Raw genomic sequence first — 20,624 nt, 5'->3', positions numbered from 1 at the left:
TTGTTCTCATTGTTCTCATCTGAGCTGAAAAGAACCTGGACTGTGCCGTCAAGGTCATAGTGCAAACTGGAACGTAAGACTGATTTTCTTGTGTGTTTATGTAAAACCGTTATATAGGTGAGTTAGGCATTTTCAGATGAAAACCTTAGGATTAATGTTGGTGAATTTAACACTCAGGACTCACTCATGGGTCCTAGCTGCATTCAAACAGATTCCCAACAGACACCATGACCGGACTTCAACCCTTCAACTCCAAGATTCAAACAAGCCCAGGGATGGAAATAAGGCTCCCATTGCATAGCAGTTTCACACATTCCTGATTTTACTATGAACCTAGGTGTTTCTTGTTAATCTCAGAGTAAAACCAGGAATGACTCAAACTGCTATGCAATGAGAGTCTTATTTCCATCCCTGCAAAACTTCAGAGGTGGGAGGTCTGCTGTATCCCCCAGCCTCCCTTAACTAGTAATTAATATTTACTTATAAGCATATAGTGCAATATTTCTGTAATACATTGCAGTGCAATTCTGTTTTTTGAACAACAAAGGTTGCATTTTAGATCTTGTATCGCTACCAGTTTCCACTGTATTTTTTAGTGAGTCAACTGGATAAGGGGTTCAGTACCAGTGGTGTTAAAATATTATTTAGAAAGAAGTGGTATTCAAGTTCAGTACTGCTTAGATCATTAAAATGGACCCCAGCCACTTGAGTGCAGCACAAGTCAGATTTTTGTAAGTCAAGTTTTTATCGAGCTCACAGTGTGCTTCGCCCTTCAATAAATAAATAAATAAAATTAATAACCTGCTGTTCAGACTCTCTGCTAATTGCTGATCAATTATAAACCCATTTAGCTGAGATCGATAAACACGGTTAGGAAAGTCAGCCCCCCCCCCCCACCCCCGAACTGATGAAATAGCAGTTTGCATTGTGTTGATTGTTGGCTTGTCTTGATGTATTGCTCATTAATACACTCAGGTGATTTCAAAAGAAGCTGCTACTTTAAAAAATGTGATGTTATTTATTTTAAATACAGACGATGCTCATTATAACAGCAGCTCCATCTCAAAGTGGTCTTTAAAGGCAGGTGGTCTTTTTAATACAGGTCCTTTAACTGGCTGAAAGTAAATATACTCTGTATAAATATACAGTATAGACAACTCAGCTCTGGATCTGAGAACCAGCAAATGTATTATTACAGCATAGTGCCAGCAACTATAGTATAGAGAATTCAGTACTGATGATCGGAGAGACATGAGACATTTTCTCCTTGGGTGCAAAATGAAAGACACAATACTCTGTGGCTCATTGAGAGTAAGTTCTGTCTAAAGACTAAAGGTTAATTTTAGCACTTCACCCCAGTTCCGAATGGGAGGTCCTTTTGTTTAATGTTTCCTTTGTTTATTGGTGGCTGTGTTTAAAAGGATTGGGTCTGACTGGACCTAATGTCCCCTCTTTGCCTTTGCCTCGGTCACTCTTGAGAGATCCAGTGGGCAGCACTAACGGGGCCCCCACTGAGTAATCAGCTCAGCTGTCTGTGCGCTGATTGGAGCCGACATTTTAATGTCTGGAACACGAGAGCATGGGTCAGCTGTGATTAACCTACCCCCACCCCAATATCCAATTTGCCCTTCCAGGAGTCTACAAATCAGGCCAAATTTAACTCTTTATGACCTCGTTATGGGCCAGCAAGACACCTTCTGAAGTTTCACATTAAATTCTTACTGCTCGCATTGCAAGCCACTACAGCCTTCTCATGTTCACTCCGCCTGGATTTTAGAAGGTCTTTTATGAGGGAGTGTTTTTACCAGTCTGCTGTGATGTTCATGTATGTTTATCAGTTTTAATGCATTTCATTTACAGCAGGGAGCAACTGAATTGGTTAGCAGTCTGCTTTATCTTTAGGCTGTCAGAGGGAGAAAGCTACACATTGTTAATCCTGCACGGATTGAATTAAAAGGATTACCAGAGCAAAATGCTCTGTCAGTTTCTGATCTTGTTTTACAGCAGTATCTATTTTTTATTTCTTGTTTCAATTAGGATTCCTGTTCTTCAAACAGGGTATTCCAAACTGGCAACTTTTGGTCAATGCAGATACACGTACCGCCAATATACCAAATAACCTACAATGTAGTGTGCAGGATGCAGTGCAGCTATTCAGCTACATTCCCAATACAAGCGTTTTACTTTCCTGCACACGTCCCTGGGTTTATTTTTCAGGTGCAACATCTGGAAAATCAAAATTCTCATGTGCACTTTTCTTCATGAGCTGAATCAAAATGTAATCAACTCAGCCATCTTCCAAGTCCCTCAACCAAAAATTAATCAGTAACCCATTACCCATTACCCATTTTTAATGTTTAATTTTTTTCTCATCTTGAATCTATTATTATTTATTTATTTATTTGTTTATTTTGGACAAAATGCAAGGCATCATTTAACATTGATTTTAAACTGTCACAATGGATAAGAGACCTACTTTCTAATATCTTCCTGTCATCACGTAGCACCTTAAGTTGAAAGCAAGGTGCTAGAAATGGCTGTCACAACCCCCGTAGTCCACTGAGATATGTTGAGTAAGCAGGGACAAGTAGTTAACACTAAGGATATTGAAACTTGCAGATGTAACCACACTGCTTACCTTCTATTCGTTTAGCTCTAACTACAATGCCATACTGTCACCACCCTTAATCCCTCACTCTAACCACTAGGCCACACTGCTTTCCTCTCAGTCGATTCTAATTACTAGCCCTCACAATTTACCAAGCCACTAGGCCACATATAACTTCTCACATTCTCACTCTAGTGCTGTCTTATTTTAGGTTCAATCTGCAGTGGTTATGGGTTACTAGGATACCTTTTATTAAGAAGAGTAATTACTGATTAGTAAAATTACAGTTAAAAATAGCATGCAACAGTATGCTGGTAGAGAGTAACTTATAAAGTCTTGTTTATTTTAGACTGAACAACTCTTTTCAGCGATGTCCGGAAAAATAATTTTGTCCAGAGCACCAGAGACAGACAGTATTTTCTATATACTGTATGTATGTGTGTGTGTGTGTGTATCTATAGTCATATATTATATATAATATATCTATATATATATATATATATATATATATATATATATATCGGGTAATATATATATATAGGGTATATATATACGGATATATAAATCATTTTGGTTTTGTTGTATATTAATTTTTTGTTGGCTTTCTGGAACTATATATATATTATACTGAAAAAAACCCAGTTTGGCTATAGGGTTACAATAATCATTTTGTGGTTTTGTTGTAATTAATTTTTTGGTTGGCTTTCTGAAATGTATCATCTTTTCTTTCTTGAGGTGGTGGGTACTGTATATTAAACTTGTACTACCAAAACCTGGTATTGATGGTGTTTTCCAGCAATTAAAACAAAAATAAAGAAAGAAAGAAAGAAAGAAAGAAAGAAAAAACCTGGTAAAAATTAAAAAGAAAGAAAGAAAGAAAGAAAGAAAGAAAGAAAGAAAGAAAGAAAGAAAGAAAGAAAGAAAGAAAGAAAGAAAAAAAAAAAACCTTAAACTTGGAAGCGAGACTTAATAAGTGACACCCTATTGCGAAAATTGAAACCTGTCAGACTGAGCCCCATCTTCAGTTACCCTGCTTTTGTTTTGTCCAGCAGCATCCAGCCTGGTGGAAAAGGACCAGACAGACTCCTCACTCCCCTCCAAACGACCTTCTTCAGGGTCCGGGGCAACAGAGGCTGCCCTTGCCTCCAAGCGTCCCAGGACGACAGACCAGACTTCTGTTGAGCAGGTAAGAGAGCACACTGGGATTAAGAAAGGCAGCATTTCTTTCTAGCATTTGAAACCGATTTTGGTAGATATGGTAGGGTAGCACACTGATAAGGTGTTACAATGGGTTACCAGCAATGTGTGTCATGTCATAAATGTCAAAATATGAAAATGTTACCACTGTGGTTCCATACCATATATTCTGTATGCAGAGCTGTCCCCATGACGAGTTATCTGTCAGGTAATGGCTACTGTTCTGGGTGTTGCTGCCTGCGCTCACTGAAGCCAGTAAAGCCGTCAACACTCCTGTATTTGTCGTGTTTCTCTCAGATGTACCAGTGCCCATACTGTAAGTACAGCAACACAGACGTGAACCGCATCAGGATGCATGTGATGACACAGCACTCGGTCCAGCCCATGTTCCGCTGCCCTCTCTGTCAGGACATGCTCAAAAACAAGATCCACCTGCAGTTCCACCTTACCCATCTGCACAGTGTGGCACCAGACTGCGTAGAGAAGCTCATCGCCACGGTGAGTGTGTGTGCCAGCGTGTATTCTTAAAAAAAAAAAAAAAATAAATGTCTGTAATGTCTATTGTGCCCTGTACTCAATAACCAGAACAGCTGCCCCACAATTATTTTAAACTTAAGAAATGTGTTGACGGACTGTGAATAATATGGAAGTGGCTTTCTTGCAAATACTTACTGATCTGTTTGTTGCACTCCAGTTAGTGGGTTTTGTCCCAAATCTGGAATCCATCAGTCCAGACAGTTTCTATCTTTACAGCAGTCCCGAAATTCACAGGGTAAAATGGCCAAGCCTCTGTAGTTTTGTAATTCGATGTGTGCAATGGTTTGTGCATCCCTTCCTTCCACTCAAAAATAACAATCAGAAGAGAAATGGTGAGCACATTATTATGTAAGGCAGCAATATATATATATATATATATATATATATATATATATATATATATATATAGAGGTAATAGAGGTAAAAAAAAAAAAAAGCTGGCAAGAGAGAGAGAAAAGCAGAGATAATATAATGCGCTTTAAAACCAGCTCTTTTTTTTTTTAACAAGTGGAAATAAATTGAAAGTTACTATCTCCTTTCGCATGTCTCTCTCAGATGGGCCTAATGAATTCTGAAATAGGTGACTTTTATTTCTTGCCGACTATGCATAAAGATGTGCTTTCTCGCTCGCTTTCTCTCTCTCTCTCTCTCTCTCTCTTCTCTGCGCTCCTGTACTCTCGCTTCCTCACACTCTGTGTCATTTGCTGTCTGGCTGAGATAGGGGTAATGAAAATAATTGTGCTTCATTAATTCTGAGTCTGGCTAGATGATAGCCATTTTGAACTATATTTGCCAATTAGATGGTCTAAATTAAAAGTGACCTTGGAATACTCTTGGTGCTTGCCTCCCCTTGTCTAATGAAGCAGTTGTTTAGAAACAGTTCACTTTGTAATGGAAATCACTGCTGTTATTATTTTTTTTATTTATTTATTTATTTTTGTTTTATTTTTACTTTCTACACTGGGCTACATTCATTTTACACTTTTAGTGACTAAAAACAGCCCTCTCTGTCTCCCTTTCTTTCCTGTATCTTCCGTGATTATACTAATTGCATGAAGATTGGGGAAAAGAGTATTTACTTCATCCTTTAACCCTTCACCCCTCCAAAGTGCTTCAACAGGAAAGGAACTCCACCTCTATAAATAGAATCCGCTCACAGCTGTACAGAAAGAAGCCCACAGAAACATATTTGTGGTTTGCTTTGTCGAGCCAGATGTCCCTAATTGTCGATCGATTAGTAATAGCTGGTAGCTATGACAAGCTAGGCAGACAGATTTGGATTGCTCAGTTTGTATTCGGAATGACAGTGGAGCAGTTCATTTTGAGTTCATCTTTCTGTAAACGCACGAGATTGTGCTGCTTTATCCCATTCCTTCTCTTCCCAGCCCTCACAAAATACATATCTCAGGTGGTGCTTACTAAATGTTTTAGTTTACCCTTCTGTACACAAATGATATTTTTGTTATAAAATATTGCAGAACATACATATTAGGTATTTCCAATGTGGGCTTTTATAGAGAAAGAACGTTTTGCTGTGTAAGAAGGTGGTTAGGTAATGTATGTGTGCAGGAAGGGTGCGAGCGAGCCACAATGGATATGGAAGGCTCTGGATGATCATTTTCAGTGGTAAATGTAGAGATGATTGGGGGGGGGGGGGGGGGGGGGGTGAGAGATCCTGCATATTGAAATGCAGAGTGGGGAGCGAAGCTGATTATTTTTTTTCGGGAGTTAATTGAAGGAAGGTGAAGCCGACAGTACCGCATCTCCCAGCCTCTTCGAATCTCAGTCACTGATTATTGTTAAATAGGAGCCTACTAATGAGAGCTTGTGATGAATTGTTGTCTTTTTTTTGGGGGGGGGGGGCACTGTCATTCACACATGATTGACTTCAACCTTTCGAGTGAAGAGAAAACCCTGCCGCTGTTGTCTCACTTTCTAATCAATATTCATTGCTCCTTGAGATCTTCTAATTACAAAATGAAATTAGAGTATACAGCAGCATATTATATCTATCTATCTGTCTATGTATGTGCAGAGGTTGCACAGTTTAAAGAAAGAAACTGCAGTACATAGACACACTACATATATGACTGGTTAATTTATTAAGCAAATGCGATGCCTGACATGTACACCTGTAATTCAGAAAAGCTTCATCTCCCTGTTTAAACTCAATGAGGGATAGTCACTGATCTCTAAAGAATAATTTAAACACCTTACAGATCTGTCACTTTGAATAAGTGCCTTCCTGACTTGCCTCTATTGGCAGGTGTCATGCCATGTATAATATATCTGTACGTTTCTGTTTCTCTGGTCCCTGCCAATGGGTTCACTATACTGCCCAGTCATCTAAGCCTTTCCCTGTTGGTCACCACTCTGCAGTCCATTACAGTCACTCTTATTCGCACAGAAATCCTAGAGCACTTTCCCCCTAGTTACTCGCTATTTTTGCTAGCCAGTGGATTTCTGCACCATACTCTTATTGTAGAGTATGACAGCATCCCTCCACATTGCTCCATTCAACAGGAGTGAGATGCAGTTTTTACAAGGGAGAGTGATTTAATTAGGCGCCCTAATAAGCTTTTTAGTCGTCCAAGGTAGGCCTTTCAGCCCATCTCACTAATTGGTTGCAGGAAAAGTTTCTAGGCCCATGATACACTGCCTGTGATCAAAGTGTGAATTCCAAGATGGTAAATAAAGTAAAAAAATAATATTTGTGCCTTAGAGAGGCTGTCAGAAGTATGAGTTTAACCAGAGGGGTATTATTTACCAAAACACACACACTCAGACACCCTTGCTGAAGCACTCCCCCATATTATCCCCAGCATTGCTAAGTTATACTGTCAGGAAATGTATAATGCTACAGAGGAGCCTGTTTCATATTATTTGGAGAACTTTTGGATTGGAGTAATATAATAATCTTGTCTATTGATATAGCATAACAGTTCCGCAATAATATTGTGATATTTCAGTATGGCTGCATGAAAATAAAGAATTGTATTAGGTCAGTGGAGTAACATCTTCTGCTACAATAATGGAAAGAATGCATTGCAAGGGTTGAATGGACTTTTATCGAGAGCAGAAAGAATTATAGGATTCCCATAGTGGCTGATGGTTAAATCACTGAGCATTAAATATAGTTAGTAGGTTATTTTACAGTATCTATGTATTATGCTGATGCTAGAGTACATTCCCTTTCTTTGCAGCATGGTGGCAGCAAGTTAGAATTAGTTAGACCAGAGAAGCTTACTAACAATATCAAAATGCAGGGCAGCAGTCAATATTTGGGCTTTGTGTTTTTTTCTACAGGTAACAGCATCAGAGGTTCTGCCCGCAAGCATGTTCTTACCAGTGCCAGGCCCAGAACGGGATGGACAGAACCCGTCTCAGACAGCAGCCAACTCTAGTGCTGACGACACAATTAAGCAACCAGGTCAGTCCGTGTCTAAAAGCGTAATCTGTCGTTAATAAGCAATTCCATTCCCAAGCTGATGCTGCAAACGGGTTAGTCTGTGTTACAAACAATTGCATGGCTTTTAGAACATTCTCAGTTTTTATTGTTGCTGTTTTTTGTGGACTGTCGCTTACAGCTGCAGCTTCTCCAATTAGAATGCCATATCGTAGCATATATGTGCAAATAAAAGTCCCTTTCTGTTGTTGTTGTAAAACAGGAATATGGACTTTTACTTGGGCAGAGGTGTACTGCAAAATTATGTTCTGAAGAAGCTGGATATTTTTTTCTGAAGACAGTTCAGTAGTGGGCCAGTGCAATTAAATTAGGAGCATTGGGATTAAAATAATAGAACATTTCAAACCAGGAGGCAAAAGTAATGAGAATGTTGTAAAAGTCACAGGGTATTCTACCACATTATATTATAAAAATGAAGGCATGAATTAAAATGATACGCAAAAGGGAAAGAACAAAGGTGTGTTTGGTGCATTGTGTTGGGAGTGCAACATCTCAAAATCAGGATGACTGTAGGCCAAACGTTAGTTCAATGAAATTCATCAGGCAAAAATATTCCTATTGAAAAGAATGTTCTTTCTGCATCAGGGGGAGCCACTGAATGAATTTTTATTTTTTGTCCTGAAAAAAAAAACCTACCCTGGGGGACATGCTTTTTCAAAGTGAGGTGGTACATGCAACAAGGACCCCAAGAGAAACAAGATGAAGTGTCCTCGGTTTGGTCTATGCAATGGAAATAAATTTCTATTACAAGAGTCCGCCTTCGTGGGAGCCACTGTAATTCATTTGAGTTATCTTTTTATTGTTCAGCAGAAACCATGGAGGCCGAGCCTGAGAAAGCCCCCCAGACTTCGGAAGGTACAGAGGCACACACATCTCCACTGCAAGACCAGGGATCGGCAAAGGAAGATGGCACCGGGTTCCTCTGCTGGAAGAAGGGGTGCAACCAGGTCTTCAAATCATCCAACGCGCTCCAGACACACTTCAATGATGTGCACAACAAGAGGCCCCAGCTCCCCGTCTCAGACCGTCATGTCTATAAGTACCGTTGCAACCAGTGCAGCTTGGCCTTCAAGACAGTGGAGAAGCTGCAGCTTCACTCACAGTACCATGTCATCAGGGCAGCTACCATGTGCTGCCTCTGCCAGCGCAGCTTCAGGACACTGCAAGCCTTGAAGAAGCACCTCGAGACCAGCCACTTGGAGCTAAGCGAAGCTGACATCCAACAACTTTATGGTGGCTTGCTGATCAATGGGGACTTGATGGTCATGGGGGATCCTTCTTTGGGAGAGGATCAGGGACCTATGGGTGAGGATGAAAAGGAATGTGAGGAGAGTGATCCAGAGGAGAAACCAAGCCCGGTCGGCAGCGACTCAGGCATGCTGGAAGACTGTGGATTAGAACCTAAGAGAGCTCTGCCCTTCCGAAAGGGCCCCAACTTCACATTGGAGAAGTTTCTGGACCCATCTAGGCCCTTTAAGTGCACAGTGTGCAAGGAGTCCTTCACCCAGAAGAACATCCTCTTAGTCCACTACAACTCTGTCTCCCACCTGCACAAGGTCAAGAGAGCCTTGCAGGAGTCGACTACCGGCCAGCCTGAGCCTGCCAACAGCCCAGACAACAAGCCGTTCAAGTGCAGCACCTGCACTGTGGCCTACAGCCAGAGCTCCACGCTGGAGATACACATGCGCTCTGTCCTCCACCAGACCAAAGCTAGGGCTGCAAAGCTGGAGGCAGCAGGTGCCAGCAGCACCAGTGTTGGTGGGTGCGCTGCTGGTGCTGGCGTCTCCTCAGTGGGCACCTCTACACCCAGCCCAAATTCAGCTACCAACACTGTGACGACCACCAGCAACAGTTCTTCTGCTGTGGGCCAGAACTCCCAGAGCATGCTGGGGAGTGGGCAAGTGCCACAACATCATCCAGTAGATAACCATGGGATGTCCTCTGTGGCTGGCCTCCCCTCCTCTTCAGAAAATAGAGAGGCAAAGAAGAAGAAGTTGGCAGATGTGCTGTCCTCTAGGGGACAGCAACAGCACCAACAGCAACAGAAGTTCCAGCAGCAGCAACAACAGCAGCAGCAACAGTTAGCTCAGGCCCAAGCCCAGGCTCAGGCCCAGCTTCAGCAAGAGCTTCAACAGCAAGCTGCCCTGATCCAATCCCAGCTCTTCAACCCAGCACTCCTGCAGCACTTCCCCATGACCACTGAAGCCCTGATGCAGCTCCAACAGCAACAGTTGCTCTTTCCTTTTTATATCCCAGGAGCCGAGTTCCAGCTCAACCCGGAGATTAACCTGCCGATTAGCAGCTCATCCCTTAGCCTGCCTGGGTCCTCCTCCTCCCTACTGGAGGACCTTAAGCAACAAGCACAGCAGACTTGTCTTCAGCAGCAGCTAATCCACCATCACCAACAGCAGCAGCACCACCAACAGCAGCAGCAGCAGCAGCAGCAACAACAACAGGGGCAGTTAGCTTTGCTCCAGCAGAATGCATCTCTCATACACCAAGCTGAGAAAAAGCCAAAGCCACAGTGTCACGTTGATAAAGAAAGGGAAGGACAAAGAGACAAGGAGATGATTGAGAAGATGGAGGACAGAAGTTTTCTGTCTAAAGAAGGCACTTTGGAGAAAACCAAAGATAAGAAAGAGCAGCAGCAAACAGCTGCTGGGTGCTCAGAGTCTGGCTTTCCTCCTCCCAGGATTGCCTCTGATGCCCGAGGGAATGCCACCAAGGCCCTTCTGGAGAACTTTGGCTTTGAGTTGGTGATCCAGTACAACGAGAACAAGCAGAAGGTTCAGAAAAAGGCTGGACTGGTCGGACTTGCAGGGGCAAGTGGCCACAGCAACGGCAACCGAGGTGCCGAGTTGAAGGAGGGTTTGGAGAAGTTGGAGTGCGAGGCTTGTGGAAAGCTCTTTTCCAACATATTGATCCTGAAGAGTCACCAGGAGCACGTCCACCAAGCCTTCTTCCCCTTCCGTTCCCTGGAGAGGTTTGCCAAGGAGTACAGGGAGCACTATGACAAGCTCTATCCCATCAGACCTCAGACTCCTGAAACTGCTCCACAGCCTCCTCCACCCCCACCACCTCCTCTACCCCCACCCCAGCCTGCTTCTACTCCAAACATCCAAACTGTTGTACCCCCCCTCACCCCACCCGCCATCTCTACCCCGCAGCCTCCCGTACCAGTGAACCAACTTTCTATGTCCATGGAACTCCCCCTCTTTTCACCACTTATGATGCAATCCATGCCTGTGCCATCCTTGCCCACACAGATGTCCTCTATGGAACCCCTGTCAACTGACCTGGCTCAGCTCTACCAACAACAGCTCACCCCTGCCATGCTCCAGCAGCAGCAGCAAAATAAGAGGCCCCGAACTCGCATCACTGACGATCAGCTACGGGTCCTGCGACAGTATTTTGATATTAACAATTCACCCAATGAAGACCAGATTAAGGAGATGGCAGATAAGTCTGGCCTACCCCAGAAGGTCATCAAGCACTGGTTCCGCAACACACTCTTCAAGGAGCGCCAACGCAACAAAGATTCTCCCTACAACTTCAACAACCCGCCTGTTACCACCCTGGAGGAGCCTAAGATTGACTCCAAACCACCTTCCCCAGAGCCCCAGAGAGCGGAGTATTATGGGTCCAAGAGATCGTCCAGGACCAGGTTCACTGACTACCAACTGAGGGTCCTGCAGGATTTCTTTGATGCTAATGCATACCCAAAGGATGATGAGTTTGAGCAGCTGTCTAATCTGTTGAACCTCCCCACACGGGTCATCGTGGTCTGGTTCCAGAATGCCCGCCAGAAAGCCCGTAAAAACTACGAGAATCAAAGTGATGGTGGGAAAGAGGGAGAAAGGAGGGAGCTGTCCAACGATCGCTACATTCGCACCACCAACCTCAACTACCAGTGCAAAAAGTGCAGCCTGGTTTTCCAGCGAATCTTCGATCTCATCAAGCACCAGAAGAAGCTGTGCTACAAAGATGAGGACGATGAGGGGCAATATGACAGTCAGAATGAAGACTCTATGGATGCCATGCATGAATATAACACCCCGTCAGGCTCCTCATGTAGCACTCCCCTGCCTTGCTCCTCCTCCTCCAATCTCTGCCCCCTTCCTGTATCCTCTGTCTCTTTCTCCAATATGAACCCGGCAACATCTTCCTTGGAGAAGGAAGAAGCCATCCACACTACCGGACAGAACTCCTACGATGAGAAGACAAAGCAGTCAGCTAAACCGCTCTCTCAAGACCAGACACAGGAGAACCAGGGTCCACCCAAACAAGACAACTCCCAGCAGCCACAACCTGAGCCACAACAAGAGGAGAAAGTGCAGGCAACACCAAAGACCCCACAGCTCTCATCTCCCTCATCTCTGCAGCAGCAGATTGGACCCACAGTGTCCCAAGCCAGCCCTAGTCCATCGCAGATCTCCCACGTAAACATCAACCCCCTCCTAACCTCCACCCCTCAGCAACAGCAACAACAGCAGCAATTGGGAAACATGCAGATGATCCCTTACCAGTGTGACCAGTGCAAGTTGGCCTTCCCCTCCTTCGAACATTGGCAGGAACACCAGCAGCTTCACTTCCTCACAGTGCAGAATCAGTTCATGCACCCCCAGTTCCTTGATCGGCCCATGGACATGCCCTTCATGCTGTTTGATCCAAACAACCCCCTCCTGGCCAGCCAGTTGCTGTCTGGATCCCTGCCCCAGATCCCCTCCAGCTCGGCTACCTCTCCCTCAACTCCCACCTCCACCATGAACTCCCTGAAGAGGAAGCTAGAGGAGAAGGCGGGGGCGAGCCCTGGAGAGAATGACAGTGGGAACAGCGGGGAGGAACCTCATAGAGACAAGCGTCTCCGTACCACCATCACCCCAGAGCAGCTTGAGATCCTCTACCAGAAATACCTGCTTGACTCTAACCCCACCCGCAAAATGCTAGACCACATTGCTCACGAGGTGGGGCTGAAGAAAAGGGTAGTGCAGGTCTGGTTCCAAAACACCCGGGCCCGGGAGAGGAAGGGCCAGTTTAGGGCAGTCGGGCCCGCCCAAGCCCACCGTCGCTGTCCTTTCTGCCGAGCTCTCTTTAAAGCCAAAACTGCCCTGGAGGCCCACATCCGATCACGCCACTGGCATGAAGCAAAGCGTGCAGGCTATAACTTGTCTCTATCCAGCATGCTCCCAGACCACGAAAGTTTTCAGCTGAAAGGGGAAGCCCTGGACGGCCCCTGCTATTCGCTCCTCCCCCCCTCAAACAGCGACGGGCACTGTTCCTCTCTGTCACCGGTGAGCAAAGGCGTTGACCTGTCCCCCCGGGCTCTCCTCAGCCCGTCCTCGATCAAGGTAGAAGGGACGGAGGACTTTGAAAGCCCAACCATGTCCTCCGTCAACCTGAGTTTTGATCAAAACAAGCTGGATAATGACGATTGTTCATCGGTAAACACAGCTATCACTGATACTACAACTGGAGATGAAGCTAACGCAGATAATGATAGTGCAACTGGAATGTCTGGTGAGATAAAACAAGGCCACATTCCAGGCGACCTGCTGCCCAAATCTGGAGGGACAGCCCTTTCACTGGAGAACGAAGACCAGATGTCTTCAGGGCTGGTAAGCCCTGCCACCAGTTACTACGCTAAGGACTATGAAAATGAAACCATGGTGGATTACAGCGAGACCTCCAGCATGGCGGACCCCTGTTCACCCAGCCCTGGTGCAGGCACCTCTGGGAGCAAGAGTCTGGATGATCGACCAGGCCAAAAGCGCTACCGAACCCAAATGACCAACCTGCAGCTGAAGGTTCTGAAATCCTGCTTCAATGACTACAGGACACCCACCATGCTGGAATGTGAGGTGCTTGGCAACGACATTGGACTTCCAAAGAGAGTGGTGCAGGTGTGGTTCCAGAATGCACGGGCCAAGGAGAAAAAGTCCAAACTCAGCATGGCTAAGCACTTTGGCATTAACCAGACATCCTATGAGGGGCCAAAAACAGAGTGCACTTTGTGTGGCATCAAGTACAGTGCCCGGCACTCAGTGCGAGACCACATCTTTTCCCTGCAGCACATCTGCAAGGTGAAGGACACAATCGGGAGCCAGCTGGACAAAGAAAAAGAGTACTTTGACCCGGCCACCGTCCGCCAGCTGATGGCCCAGCAAGAGCTGGACCGGATCAAGAAAGCCAACGAGGTCTTGGGGCTTGCGGCACAGCAGCAGGTCATGTTTGATAACTCGCCCATCCAGGCTCTGAACATCTCCTCTGCTTACACTACCCTGCAGGGGATCCCCCCTGTCCCACTGCCAGGAATCAGCAGCCCCTCTTTACCAGGTTTTGCTTCATCAAACACAGGTAGGTTTCACAAGGATTTTCCTGCTGCTGCTGCTCGGCTCCTAGTCATTAAATCAGATGGCATTTAATCCCCTCCCAGAGTTGTAAGCATACAGAAAGTAGAGTCTCGTCATTGACATCAATGCCATTCACCAGTTGGTAGAGAGGGGCATTAGAAAAAATGCAACCTCAGTTTTGAGTTCAGGCTGAGAAAGTACTGACTTTATAGTGGCACCAATGAAGTCATTTCACCATTTATGACATAGCCTTTATTTTAGTTTGTCTGAATTAGAATAGGCAACCAGTAAACTGAGTTTTGCACACCCCAAGCCTGTTAAACAAACATGGTATTGGTAGTGTTGATTGCCAGAGTACAAGTAGAGGTTGTAATGAGTTTATTCTTCTGTTTTCCGTGTCTGAATGATTCTGTTGTAAGTGAGATGGAGTGCTACGTTACTATGGCTGCTCAGAAGTGGTACTGTGCATCTTGGTGCTCTATTTCTGATGTGAAGAATGTGATAACGTTTTTTAAATAAAATACATTTCCATCCAAAAACTGTTTGCAGAAGTATAAGGTGGTAAGTAAGGGGTGTTCTCTATCATGAGCTGTAGCACCACAGAATTTATACAGAATGAGATGATGCACTGCAGTCAGCTAGTGCACTGTTGTTCACATCCACTCATACTGTTCACGTTATTGGAGTCTGTGGATTTTATTATTGAGGCACCAGAAATGTTGTTGTTTAATTCCTTTGTTTTAACAAATGTTATGCAAATCTTAACTTGATAAAGTAAGGTCTTTTTTGCATTGTACTATATTTACCGATGTAAAAATAAAACCTGGAGTAAAATCTGCCCAGGATTTCAATCAACAATTTCAAATATTATCCATCAGATTTAGACCTACAATGCTAACATTGTTATTTATGATACTCTCTCATTCACTTCTCTACTTGTTCTGTCTTCTAGCTTTAACGTCTCCAAAAACTTCTAACCTCTTGAGCATGCCTGGTACCAGCGTGCCCTCACCCAGCCTCCCAACGTCCGGACTGCCCAACAAGCCTCCCACCTTCTCCTCCCTGGCCTCCCCCAGCCCGGCTCAGGGTAGTACCACCACTCCACACCCAGCCCCCTCCTCAACCACCTCCACGTCCCAACCGAACCCCCGGGTCGAGCCCTCCAAGGACCACGACACTGAGAGGACCCGTGAGAAAGATAAGGCCAAGGACAAGACGGAACAGCAGCAGCCTCTGCAAGCTACCGCAGCAGCAGTGCCCACCTCCACAGCTAAGAAAGAGAAACCCGAACCTGCTGCGCCCGCCACCTCCATACCAACACCTGGCATGGAGTATGTGGTGGACACAGCCCAGCTTCAAGCACTGCAGACAGCCCTAGCTTCAGACCCTACCGCACTCCTTACCAGCCAGTTTCTACCCTACTTCATGCCAGGCTTCTCCCCTTACTATGCGCCCCAGATCCCTGGAGCTTTGCAAGGGGGCTACCTGCAACCCATGTATGGCATGGAGGGCCTTTTTCCTTACAACCCGTCTCTGTCGCAAGCGCTGATGGGGCTGTCTCCGGGATCCTTGCTGCAGCACTACCAGCAATATCAGCAAAGCCTGCAGGAGGCGCTCCAGCAACAGCAGCGGCAGCTACAGCAGCAGCAACAACAGCAACAGAAGCAACTTCAGCAGCAGCAGCATCAGCAGCAACAACAACAGCTCCAGCAACCCAAAGCAAGCCAAACGCCAGCCCCTCCTCCAACGCCGGTGACCCTCAATCACCCGAACCACAAAGAACCTGCCAAAGATCCAGCGAAAACTGAAGAGCAGAAAGGCGAGGCCTCTTCTTCCTCCTCCCCCTCATCTTCCTCCTCCCTCCAGAACCAAGCCGCTGAGCAGCATGAGATGGAAAGCAAAAGTGCAGCCCACCACAGACCCCACCATCACCTCCTCCTCCTCGACCAGTACATTGTCCCCAAGGTGCAGTACAGGCTGGCCTGCCGCAAGTGTCAAGCCTTCTTCAGCAAGGAAGAGGCGGCGGTCAGTCACCTGAAGTCAATCTGCTTTTTCGGTCAGCCTGTGGCGAACATGCAAGAGATGTTGCTTCGGGTCCCCACCCCTGGCAGTGGTGGCTCTTCGGGAGGCAGCTATGACTGCCTGGCCTGCGAGACCACGCTGAAAGGGGAAGAAGCCCTGAGTCAACACCTGGAGTCGGCCTTGCACAAACACAGAACAATCAAGCGATCAGCCAGAAATGCCAAAGAGCACGCTACTAGTTTATTACCTCACTCTTCAGCCTGCTTCCCCGATCCTAACACCGCATCTACCTCGCAGCCTGCCTCTCACACTACCAACAACAGCCCTCCTCCCCTGCCAACAACCACTCCGTCCTCGTCTGTGTCATCATCGTGCTCCATCACAACGACCCCCTCGCACACAACAACCGCCAGCAAGTCCTGGGCCCAAGCCCCCCTCGCCAGAGCTTTAGCTGGGAAGGCCACAACTTCTTCTCCTCCTCCTCCTCCTCCTCCTCCTCCTCCTCCTCCTTCTTATTTTCCTCCAGTATCCTCACCTTCAACGGTTACCTCAAGTTCATTGAGCACCTCAGGGGTTCAGACCTCGATACCAACAGACGTCTTTTCCGACGAGTCCGACTCTGACTCCAGTCAGAAGTCGTCGGGCAGACTGGGCAGGCCAACAGAGGAGCCGCAAGACCCCAGCTGTCACCAAGACAGTAGTAATAGTCTCGCTAGCGTAGGAACGGACTCCATCAGATTATAAAAGAGCTTTCAACGATGGACAATATTTAAAAGAAGAAAAAAGTGATGTTAAAAAAAAAAAAGAAATGTTTAAAAAAATATACAAACCAATTTCAAAATGTGTAAAGACTAACTGCAATTCCAAAGCTTGTAACCAAAAATTAAATGTTAGTGGATTGTTTTCCCATATCAACATGCTGGTTTTTGTTTCTTTCAACACACAAAAAAACACTACAGTTATGTTTTTTGGGTACTGTTAGTCAAGTGATGAACTGCCTCAAAAAAGTGATAAACAAGGTCCCCTTCCCCTATTCAAAGATTTACCTTTGTTTGCAAAACTATTCTCAGCTAACAGCACAGTAAAACCAGTATGTAATGTATGGGAGAATAGTCTTACATTTACAGTTTTCTTGCTATCTTAAGCGTTCAGATACCAATGGCTTGCTAAAATAAAAAAAAAATAATGTAATGTCTATTTTATTCTCAGGTCAACAGCTCACAACCTTTTCTTTCTGTTACAGAAAATCATTTTTTTCTATTTATTTTTTTTTTGTTCCTGACAGGAGAAAAACTAAAAGAAAATGTTTTTTTTTTTTTTTTTTAAAACAAATAATTTAACAGGCAGAAAGTATTAAAAATGAAAAAGAAATGATACTACCGGTATTTTAAAGGCATAGCTTTCTGGGGATTCAAAAAGGGTAGCTGATCTGCTTAATTTAAACACAAATTATTTGGGGAAACAAACCTCTCCCGCTTTACTCAAGACACCATTAGTGTTGAGGACTTGTAGATTTTAAAAAAAAAAAAAAAAAAAAAAAAAAATTTTTTTTTTTTTTTTTTTAAGAAAAAACTGTGTATTTATGATAGATATGAACATTTTTGGTGTTAAGTAGATTGTTGCATTGGAAATTAATTTAAACAGTATGGTAGAATGAAAAAAAAAAAAACTTTGTGTACATTTAGCTTTTGTATCGTCCAACTTTAAAGGCGCTTCATTGGATGTTGTCTTGGTCATTACGATAGAATAGATTTAGGGGCAGTAACTGGTTTATACTTTGATTTCTGTCTGACTATCCTGTCTCAGTTTTCTTTCATTCAGCCACCTCTTGTTGTCAAAGGTGGTCTCCATTTTGTAGGAACTAAAACAATTTATTTACGTATTCTGTTCTTTTTGGTCAAAACATGGGGGTGACACTTTAAAGAAAATATGTAATTCTATTTACCTGTATTACCTTTGTGCACTTAACGCTGTTGTTTGTTTCTTTTCTCTCTGCTTTTGTAGTCACTGAGGAGGCCTGACTCTCCTGCTGAGCTGTTGAGCAGATATTTGTTCTTTGTGTGCTGTGGCTACAGTCTGTTGTTTTCATATGAGCTTCTTTTCTTTGTCATTGACGAAAATGAATAATAATAATAATAAATAATAATAATAATAATAATAATAATAATAATTCTCACGCTTTAAAACAAACAAAAAAAAAATCCAAAGACAAAACACTTTCACCATTGGTGCATAAAGATGAAAAAAAAGGCTTCTTTATACTTGAGAATTTGTTGCTGTTTAAAAAAAAAAAAAAGAATAAAAAGTTTTAAAAATAAAGGAGTATTAGCATCTGAGTTGCTGTTTTTGCTTCTTGTGCAAGCGGACAGGCGGCTTTTTAAGTAAATAACAAGAATACCAAAAACCAAAAAAGGGCGCTTGTCCTTGCTTTATGGAGTAGCACCATTATAGAGCCATTGCAGTTTGTAAGATCGGGGTTCCAACGCTCTTTGCTAAACTTGGGGCACTTGTGTTATGTTGATCTAGATGTCTTTCATTTCTGTCGCAACAACAAAACAAAAGTCTTTTTTTTTTTTAAGAAAATGTATAAGGTCTGGTCTCTGAAGACGTACGTTTTGCTGCTAATGTAGTTTTGGAAAAAAAAAAAAAAAAAAACCAAGAAAACCTAGATGCATGCTCCTTGTTCTTTTCAGCTAAGCTTTAAGAAAAACAGAAACAATAAACCCATTTTTTTCTGTCTCTATTTCCCTTTTTCATTTTTTTTTTTTCTTGTTGCAAAAACGGAACTTTGAAGACTGTGAATATACGTTCCAAAGGACAGTTCGGCTGATTTTAAACAAACCAATGTTGAAGGCCAATGATCTATATTGTTTGTACAGAACAGTGCATTCCAAAATATCAAGTTGGAGATTTTATCTTTGTTTGTTTGTTTACTTTAAAAGCAAGGACTGATTTTATTGTGTCTGTTATTTGCAAGGTGGCTGTAAACTGTTGTGTATATTATATTCCTGACTTGCACAGAGTGCAAACAACAAAAAAGACTCAAATTCCCTCTCTTGTAGTTCTGGTGTCAATTAAAAGATGAAACCTCTTGAACTAGAAAGGTTGTAGCCCATTTTAAAAGATCTCCTGCTTTTAAAAAAAAAAAATTAAAAAGCTGGTGTAGTAGACATTAGGTTGCATTTGTCTGTACGGCTAGTAACTCTGATTTGGTTATAGTTCTCAACACTTAAACAAGCTACAATAGGATAGCTTCTCACAGTATCGAGGAAGACCAGGCTTTCTTTCTTTCTGTGAAGACTTGTTGGTGCTAGTGTGAGGGATGTTTTCATTCCAAAGCATTAAAAAAAATATGTGAAACCTCCCTTAAGCTTGGGAAAGTTCAGAATTGTGCCCAGAAACTGTGTTTTTTGAGAATAAATTTAAAAGTCAGTTCAAGCCAGTTTACCAGATGAAACTGGGAATAAAAAAAAAAACAGGTCAAAAAGCTTACTTTGATGGTTCTCCGAATACTGAAATCACATCTCAATTCAAGTTTTGCAACAGTGACGCAGTAGGTTTAGCACCTCCAAAAAAAATCGTATTAATGTTGATATATCTAAATTTTTATCTCTGAATATATATATATATATATATATATATATATATATATATATATATATATATATATATATATATATATATATAAATATATTTTAAACACAGATGATGGCCTTAATATACCAGTGTCGTGGATATTGTGTAAATACATTAAAGTTCCGATTTTTTTTTATTTTTTATATGGGTTGTAAACAATGAGTGTGCATTCTGTACACATTACAGAAACATAATTTTGAATATTTTAAACAAGCCAAAACAGGATTGGCTTTCAAAAAATGATTTTAAAGAGATGTGATTTTGGGTTCTTTAGCCACCAATATTTGAGATACATTGGTCACACACAACCCCTGCCAGATTGCCACCCCTGATATCCATAAAATACTGCTCCCTCTATCAATATTTTTAGTTTCAAGAAGAAAAAAACAAGGTTGTACAGTTGATCCCTTTATTTTATGCTTTGTCTTTTTTTTTTTTTAACTGTGTTTTTGTTTCTGCTAATTTGTATGCTATTTTGGTTTCTGTATATGACCTTTTTTTGTATAAATTAACATTTTAACACTAGCTTTATATTTGAAATACTGAAGTTTTCTTTTTTTTATCTTTGTACTATGACCTGGCCACTTTATAGTGTAATTTAGTTTCTTATATATTTGTGTTTGATTATGTTTTAATTCTTGTTTCCAAAGCATTCTGTCTGGGTTTAGGTATGACATTAAGGTTATGTTGTTTGCTCCGGTTTGGATCAGACAAACAGACAGACTGATGAACTGTGCGTGACCCAGAAGATCAGTTTTTCTTTGTTATATTATTTTATTTTCTATTTTTTGCGTGTAAAAAAAGCACG

General features: G+C 43.1%; 1 protein-coding gene across 5 annotated transcripts in view; it reads left to right on the top strand.

Annotated features, from left to right (window-relative positions):
• Positions 1 to 18,923, top strand: part of LOC121325903 (zinc finger homeobox protein 3-like) — a 133,376-nt gene extending 114,453 nt beyond the window's left edge. For 2 of the 5 annotated variants that reach the window (XM_041268977.1, XM_041268976.1), the window contains 5 exons: positions 3,658 to 3,794; positions 4,103 to 4,303; positions 7,649 to 7,772; positions 8,616 to 14,162; positions 15,111 to 18,923. In XM_041268977.1, the coding sequence (XP_041124911.1) occupies positions 3,658 to 3,794; positions 4,103 to 4,303; positions 7,649 to 7,772; positions 8,616 to 14,162; positions 15,111 to 16,924 (7,823 nt within the window). In that variant the 3' untranslated portion in view covers positions 16,925 to 18,923. The remainder of the gene's footprint in view (positions 1 to 3,657; positions 3,795 to 4,102; positions 4,304 to 7,648; positions 7,773 to 8,615; positions 14,163 to 15,110) is intronic. The other 3 variants (XM_041268980.1, XM_041268979.1, XM_041268978.1) reach the window with 3 other exon arrangements.
• The last annotated feature ends 1,701 nt before the right edge of the window (positions 18,924 to 20,624 follow it).

This window comes from Polyodon spathula, chromosome 13 (assembly GCF_017654505.1).
Source record: "Polyodon spathula isolate WHYD16114869_AA chromosome 13, ASM1765450v1, whole genome shotgun sequence".
Lineage (NCBI taxonomy): Eukaryota > Metazoa > Chordata > Actinopteri > Acipenseriformes > Polyodontidae > Polyodon > Polyodon spathula.
The sequence above is the reverse complement of the archived record's forward strand: the minus strand, read 5'-3'. Positions and strand labels throughout refer to the sequence as shown.